This window comes from Monocercomonoides exilis (genome assembly GCF_001643675.1).
Source record: "Monocercomonoides exilis strain PA203 chromosome Unknown scaffold60-472593, whole genome shotgun sequence".
Classification (NCBI taxonomy): domain Eukaryota; phylum Preaxostyla; order Oxymonadida; family Polymastigidae; genus Monocercomonoides; species Monocercomonoides exilis.
In genome coordinates, this window is record NW_027150605.1 from 410,503 (window position 1) to 418,737 (window position 8,235).

General features: G+C 34.7%; 3 protein-coding genes across 3 annotated transcripts; 2 read left to right on the top strand and 1 right to left on the bottom strand.

Moving 5' to 3' along the window:
- Positions 1-103: 103 nt before the first annotated feature.
- On the bottom strand, positions 104-667 carry MONOS_10255 (uncharacterized protein; the record flags this gene model as incomplete). Its single annotated transcript, XM_067862688.1, has 1 exon — positions 104-667. One exon carries the CDS (start codon positions 665-667, stop codon positions 104-106), a length of 564 nt encoding a protein of 187 aa, XP_067719695.1.
- Positions 668-2,859: 2,192 nt separating this feature from the next.
- Positions 2,860-3,711, top strand: MONOS_16261 (uncharacterized protein; the record flags this gene model as incomplete). The annotated part of the gene is made up of 1 exon (XM_067869174.1): positions 2,860-3,711. The coding sequence occupies one exon, from the start codon at positions 2,860-2,862 to the stop codon at positions 3,709-3,711; it is 852 nt and encodes a 283-aa protein (XP_067719696.1).
- Positions 3,712-5,318: 1,607 nt separating this feature from the next.
- Positions 5,319-5,975, top strand: MONOS_16259 (uncharacterized protein; the record flags this gene model as incomplete). The annotated part of the gene is made up of 1 exon (XM_067869171.1): positions 5,319-5,975. One exon carries the CDS (start codon positions 5,319-5,321, stop codon positions 5,973-5,975), a length of 657 nt encoding a protein of 218 aa, XP_067719697.1.
- Between the last annotated feature and the right edge of the window lie 2,260 nt (positions 5,976-8,235).

Consider the following 8,235-nt stretch of genomic DNA (forward strand, 5'->3'; position numbering starts at 1 on the left):
AACTCAGACTGGAAACAGCAAGCGCTCCTTTGTCAAGCTGTTGATAGAGGAGTGTACTGAGTGGCACGAAGGTTTAAACGTCGATTTGTTGTTTTTGGAATTCTCACCAGATCGATGGATCTGCGTAAGATGCATGCGAATCAAGAAGGAGAAGAATGTGTTCGTTTTGAAGTGACATGCACTTTCTTCTTTCGATGATGGAAGGTAGAAGAACGGTGAGAGCATACCTTTTAAAGCACTCGTAATCCATCCAGCCGCTTCCATTTGCCCATATCGCAAGCGTTGGAGATAACAGGCTTTTCAGCTCATCTGGCAGGTTGAAACTTGGCCACAAAATGACAGAAGGAAAGGCATATCCGTCCGATACAACAGTTGCCACGAATGTTGAATTAATCATTCTCGGTGGTTCTTGTGTGAAACCTGCTTTTGTGTCTGTTGTATGCACTACAAGCTGTTTTGGGACTGTGGGAACGCGCGTTAAAGATTCATCGATGTTTATAATTAAAGCTGGGTTGTAATGGTATTTTTCGTGCAGCTCGTCGAGTGTTTTGAACCAGGGTTTTAAAACACTTCTGCACGAAACAGCCAGTCTGTTAATGTCCAGATTCTTCGGCGTTCCAGTCTTCAGCTCCGGATGACGCTTGACAAAGCCGTAAGTTGCAGTCATTGAAATTTCTGAAAATGGTGAGTCTTCATCGTTGTCGTTTATAACATTTTCAATCTGAAAAACAAATGATTAAAACATATAAATAAAAATTAAACAAACCAATTCTCTTGTTTTTTCAAAGTTAAACATATTCCAGACTTTGCTTCAATATGAATAATGTTTAAAACTCTTTGTTCCTTTTCGCCCAATACTGCTGCAGGTCTGCCAACTTTTCCAACTAGCCTTCCTTTTCTCAGTGCTAGAACTGCATTCTTAATCCCTGTGCGGCTGAATTCCTTGGAAGTGATAGCATCCGTAATGCGAACTACTCAATCAACAACGATATGAGCCATTCGATCCAGCCGACTGTGATAATTCCTGAACTTGTTCGAAGACATTGCCCACTGCAGTTTTTTCTTACCTTCTTTTAATTTTATTTATGTTGATATTTTCATTTTTTAATGATATTTTTTTTGTCATAATTATTTTTTGTTTTTTAAAATTTAAATGAAATAAAAAAAATTGAAAAAAATAACATTTTAAACAAACCATAGGTTTTATGCCCCATGTCACACTCCACTTCCACACAGAAGTTCAATGAAGGGGCTTAACACTCCTATCTCCCCCTTTTGCGAAATTGGGTTTGTATCAAAATGTATTTATTTATTTCTATGAAATTCATATATATACCAAAATTTTTTTTGAAGAATGAAATTGTGGGAAAAGTCAATGAATAATTAAAAAATAAAAAGGTCTTGATAAAAAAAAGATCAAGAAAAAATTGTAACACTAAATGAAATTTCCAAAGGAAAATAGAGCATAGGTTCAAACGCGTTCCTTTTGCAATTTGCGCCTTTGAACCCTCAAATTGTAACGAATTAATAGATAATAATTATTTAAAAACTTTTTATGGACCGATTTTTCGAAAAAAAATTTATTTGTTGAAAAAAATGATTTTTGAAAAATGACCCATAAAAACATGAATTTCATTGAAAAATATTCAAATAAAAAAGAAAATGTGATTTTTGGACATCCAATGTGCTTTTATTTTAATTTAAATTAATTTTATTAATTAATTTTCATCATAAAAAATATAAATCATTTATAAAAAATTTTATTAAATATCTTTGATCTAACCCACAATAAAATATTTGATATTTGGTAAACTTTATTATACCGTTTTGGTTAAAATAGAGCATAAAAGTGTGTAATTCGTTCACTTTTATATGTTAATATAAGTATATTATTATATGCGAACTTGTATAATATTGAAAACAGATTTTATTCACAGTTACATTAAAGTGTGCTTTTTGACTTTTATTTTCATTAGCGTGCAGATGTTAATTTCAAAATTGGTTTTAATGGAACGCAAAAGGTATTATATGATTCATTCTATCAAATAAATGTTCATATTGTTTTTTTCTTTCAAATAGTATCTTTTCCTTTGATATGTTAATGTATTTTTATATGTCTAAATTTTAATGAAAAGTTCCTTTTGTTAAATTTTCAAATAAAGAAAAATTTTCATATTTCGATCAAATTTCTGTTCCTGCTCACCAAATTTCACTGTCATGAAAACAAAATCTTGACAATGTTAAAATTAACATACTGGTGAAAGTAGGTGAGTTGGAATAAAATTTAAATGAAAATATAAAATTTTTGTTTTATTTGAAAATTAAACAAACGGAACTTTTCAAAAAAATTAAGCCATATTAGACTCGATCAAAACATGTATTAATGAATAAATCTTGTAAAAATAAACAATAATCACACAAAACAATTCAATATTGTATTATAAAAACAATGAACAAATAAAAGTTTGTCATTTTTATGTTATTTTAAAAAATAAAACGAAAAAATAAATTGATTTGACTTTTTTGTAGATTTGATGTTGTGCATTGTGGAAGTGAAGAAGAAACATGTTTCACAATTTGGAAGGAGATGGAAAACATGAAAAAGGAGATTGTGAACAAAACAATTCAGATAAAAGGATCAACAATTATCCGAGATTCATTCAACTTGTATAATTATCAAATCAAAAAAGCATCATCGATGGGAGAAGAAGAAACAAAAGCTTCATTAAGTGTTGAAATGGAAATCAAAAGTCAACTGAATTATATCATTTTAAATGATATTTGTCTTGAATTAACAAATATCCAGCTCCAATTAACATCTGATTTTGACAACTCGGCCAAAACAATCATTTCAAACAGATGTGGAGATTTGGTGATAACTGGATGTTCCTCCATTCAGAAGCAGGAATGAACAATGGATTTGATTGTGCATTTGTGGATATGATTGGAGGAAATGTGGAAGTGAATGATGAAGGATCATTCACACAAGAATGGCTTGTTGGATGTTCGAGTTCGCTGACAATGAGCAGACTTTCATTTGTTATGAAAGGTCAGTTGAATTCAAGGAGAAGTGCATTCATTCACTCAACAACAACACTCAGTGTAACGAACTGTTCAGTCTCATTTGAGAGTGGGGCATTAACAAGTGGAAAGATAGGATACACCATCATTTACATGACAGGAGGGAATCTGATTGTTGATGGATTTGTGATGGAATGTTCAGTGATAATGAATGGGAAATCTCCAATAACTATGAGAAATGGAGCTCAATTGGAGATTTTGAACAGCAGAGTGAGTGGACTGGAGGTGGAAGGTGGGAGTAGACAGGGAGGATATTTGAATGTGGAGATGAAGGAAGGTGGAAGTGTTAATATTGAAGAAAGCAATATATCCTCGATATGCTCAGGTGGAAGTGGAATGAAAGGGGGAAAGATGAAGACACTAATGGGGAAGAGAGGAACATTGAAAGTGAAAGGAGTGAAATTATTACGATGTGCTGTGCCATCAGAGGATATTGAGAATGGAGGGAGAGGAATGGGAGAAGGGATGAATGTGAAGCTGCCAGAGGAGACAGTATCATTTGTGATGGAAGGAATGGAATTTGAGGGATGCAATGCCTGGAAAGAAAAGAACATGTTTGTTTCAGGATGGAATCTGAGCAAGATTGTGAACAAGGAGCACTTGAAATGGGAGATGAGTGAAGTGGAGTAAGGATCACTGGATGAATTGTGTGGGTGGGAAAAAAGACGAAAGGAGAGGAGGGATGTGTGATTCTATTTGTTGTGTATTTGTGGAGGAACTGGAGTGGGTATGGGTTTGTTTCGAAGGATGGAGGAGGAGATTTCATTGGATGTGGATATTCAGAAGCGCCATGTTCATCGATTGACCACTTGATATCACTGAGATATGAACCACTTGGAGAAGGGTTATCACACATCAACATTGTGGGATCAGGATTGCTCCAGAAAGCAATATCATTTTTGTTATCATCATCTTCAAACACTACAGTTGTATCAATTGAGGGAGAAAAAGAAGGAACAAATCTGAAAGTGAGTGAAGGAGGAAGAAATGAAGGCGAAGAAGAAGAAGGAAGGGGAATGATATCATCGAATGTTCATCTTTCTTTCACGAATCTGTCATTTTCTCTGCCAAATGAATTGGAGAGACATTTGTCACTCATTCACTCAACTTCATTCTCAGCAACGTCAATTTCAATCAAGAGGTGCTCATTTGTTTGTGGGGGTTCAGCAAAGGAAACTAAATATTGTCTGATAAAAGCAGTGGTGGGAGTGTGGTGATTGAGGATTTTGCACTTTCTCGGTTCAATCTGGCAAAAGGGTTTGTTGAATTCTCAACAGATGTGAAGAGTATTGATGTGATGAATGTGTCTGTTTCAAACACAACAATCTCAGGAAGCAGTCTGATATCGCTGAGTCAGGCATCCCCAACAAATGTGTTGATCAACAAAGCAAGAGAAAACGCCAAACAAATTGTGAGGGCGAACAGCTCCTCGTTTGCTAACATCACATGTTCAAAGAACAGAGCATGTGTGATGAGTGTGGGATCATTTTCATCTGAAATGGAATGTGAGATCGAAGGGTGTGTTCTGACGAAGTGCATGAGTGAGAGGAGCAAAGAAGGAGGAGGGATGAAGGCGTGTTTGAAGAGAGGGGAATCAGAATTGAAAGTGAGAGGATGCTCGTTTGTGATGTGAATGTGCTCAACTGAAGATGGGAGAGGAGGAGGAGCGATGATTGATGCAATTGATCCGAATGCTGAATCAGTTGAAAAGGAAATGCTAGCTCTTGGGGTGAAACTGGAAAACATAAGATTTGTGATGAATGAAGCCTTTGTTGGGAAGGATGTGTTCATTAAGTGCAATTCGATTGAGAGGCAGGTGAATGAGTCACTGTTTTCGCTGGACTTCAGCCAGGATGCTTTGAAGTCGAAGAACTCGATTTGTGGGAGCAATGGAGAAGAGAATATTGATGTTGATCTGATTCCACTGATCACATTCTATTATTCAGCACAGGTGTTTGTGTGTGTGAATGGGAGCGACAGCGTGCAATGTGGAAGACAGGATGCGCCATGTGAGAGCATCAGCAATGGAGTGCAACACATTCAAGAAAGCACTGCGAGAATGATAATTATTGATGGAGAATGTTTGATTGGAGGAGAATGTGTGATTGGGGATGTGAGGATGGTGCCAGTGAAGAAAACAAAGGGGAAGATCCATTTTGATGGGAAGATAAAAAACATCAGAGGAGGACAGCATCATGAAGTTTGTGAATGAGAGTATGATGGAGAGGTGTTTGTTTATGTTTGGAGATGCATTTGAAGGGGTTGAGGAGAGTGTTTTGAAAGAGAAGGATGGGAAATTGGAGATTTTAGATTGCTTTTTCAGCTCGTCAGCAATGGATCTTGTGATGAAGAGCATGATTCTTCATGTCGAAAGTGGAGAGCTGAAGATGAGCGAAACGTTGTTCAGTGGAATTCATTCATCTGTGCCACTTCTGTCATTCCGTGGAGAATCGGGTGCGTCAATTGTTGAAACCAGAATGTTGAATATCGAGTGTGAGGGGGAAATTGTGAGAGTTGGGGAAAAAGCGAAGGTAGAGATGAAGGAAGTGAAGTTTGAGTATATTTCAGTGGCTATTGAAGGAAGCGTGATGAAGATGGATGGAGCTGAAAGGGGATTGAGTGTGCTGAACTGTTCCTTTGTGAAATGTCGGAGCACAAAAGAGAAGGGAAGAATGATGGAGATTTGTGAATGCTTGGATGTGAAAATAGACAATTGCCTTTTTAATGGGAGTTCAAAGGAAAGAAAAGAATATCATTTGAATGAAGAAGAGGAGATGTGCAAATGGGATGAATCTCTTGTGGATGTCGTGAAGAGTTCTGTTTTGATGAAAGACACAGCAATCTCTAATTCACCAGAAGGTGGAATAACAATGAGTGAGAAAACATATGGGTAATTCTTTTTGAAAAGTCGCAAATGTTTAATTCTCAAATAAATAAAAATATTCATATTTTTATGAAAATTTTGTTAACGTATACTAAACTTCACCAATATGGAATCAAATTCTGGATAATGCCATTTCAAACGTTCTAAATAAGATTCGTGAGTGGAAACAGAAATTTGAGCAAATTATGAAAAAAAATTTTTTTTGAAAATTAAACGTTTGCGACTTTTCAAAAAGAATAACCCATATATATAAAAGTCATAAACTTTTAACATTATTTACTGAGACTTTTTCACTTTGCAGAAATTACAATTAACATTTATTCTTATTGTTTATCGCAATGCAGTAACTATTTATGATTATTTAAATGATTTCACATTTAATCTTGTTGTATTTTAAAAACATGTATATTTTTTTATTCATTATGTTGAGAAAATATAAATTGAAAATAAATATTTTCAATTAAAAATTAAAAATTTCAAAGCAGTTTCGATATTTTTACAAAAAATATTCCCATAACTTGACTATCATAATTTAAATTGAAAAATATATCTTCCAATTTCTGTCACATGGAGACTCAATATAACAAAGAAGATATTCAAAAATTAACTTTTTTTGAATTTATTGTTATGTCAAATGGAAATAACAAATTAGCTCTAGAAATTTTGTTATTGATGGGATGCATTAAAAAGTCCTTTAAATGCTGGAAATGCGAAAAAGAGATGAATCTGACGATGAAAAAAACCCGAATGCGACTATTACACTTTTAAATGTTCGTTGTGTGGAAAACTATACAGTTGGAATCATGAATCTTTGTTTATGGATTTCAATTTATCGCCTTACTACGTCATGACACTGTTTTGTCACTTTTGGTACAAACATTCTGTGAATAAGGTTGTGAAAGAAACAAAACTATCAAAGAACACAGTCTTGAGCTTTTTCAAAAGATTACGTAATATCTGCTGTTATCTTAAAGCGCTTGACACCGAAAAAATTTGAAAAAACAGAAAAGTTGAAATGGATGAAACACTGATTCACAAAAGAAAAAATGGGGTGGAAAGAGTTAAAGAACAGCAGTGGCTGTGGGGAGCAGTTGAAAGAAAAGTGGAAGGAAGAGATATGGTATGTCAGCTATAGATCCATCTCGATTAAGATCTATCAATATTATCTATTTATGAATATCTGATGGTTATTATCATCTTGTATAATAAGTTGGAAGGCGATGGTAATATGATGGAGATCGTTTTATGAATATCTGATGGTAGTTGTCATTTAGTGTAATAAGCTGGAATAGGTGATGATAATAAGATAGAGATCATGAGGAGATTGCTGATACTCTTAGAGGTTTCTCATGATTAGATATTCAGTGATGTTCTATAAAGATGGAGTTATTGATAGGTGTAATCGATATGGATCCATAGCTGATATACCATATCTCCTAGGAGGAGAATTAGCTAAAAGATTAACTGGAAGATTAACTAAAGTTGTTCGCAACGAAGTTGCTCAGGAGACTTTGTCTCCGTGTTCAAGTTGGAAATTAATGGTGAAATTGTGTGAAAATTGGTGTTATCGTTGATGAAATTGTTGATGAATAACATGAGTTGAACATGTGTCGAACGTTGATGAAATCGTTGGTGTGATGGTTGGTGAAGTCGCAAATAAAAATAATTGATTAAATTTTTTGTTTTATAGTAAATGGGTCGGAAAAAGATATACGCAACTGTGGAAGAAGCTAAAGAGGCTCAACAGAAACAAATTAAACAGTTTCAGGAAAAACGCAAGGAAGAAACTAAGTATTACAACGAACATGTATCTGAAAAACAGAAGAAATTGATTAAGATATTGAAAAGAAAGCTTATCGAAAATGATGAGTTGTTAGATGAGATGATGGAAAAAGTTAATGGTTAAGTTTGGAGACGATTATATTTTTAGCTGAATGAGTTAACTGTTTTGCCTGCACAGGGTGGACTGGGCAGTTAATGAGTGTGCTGTGGAGTGGAAATATTGGGTTAAATCTCAATGCTGGAAGCGTGGACCGGTGGACCGGATGTCCGGTCAATTTTCATTTCATTTGAAAATAGGTTCCAACATGCCATTTCTTCCACATGAGTGTTTTTCCCTTAATTTTGGCATGATTTAAAGGGTTTTTATTTAATTTCGATTGTGTTATCATTTTGCCACATTGCCACATGGTATCGATGGTGGTATAGAACAAGTGGCACACACTTTTTGTATTGTTTGTGTGTAAATGATTCCAAATATACGAATATGT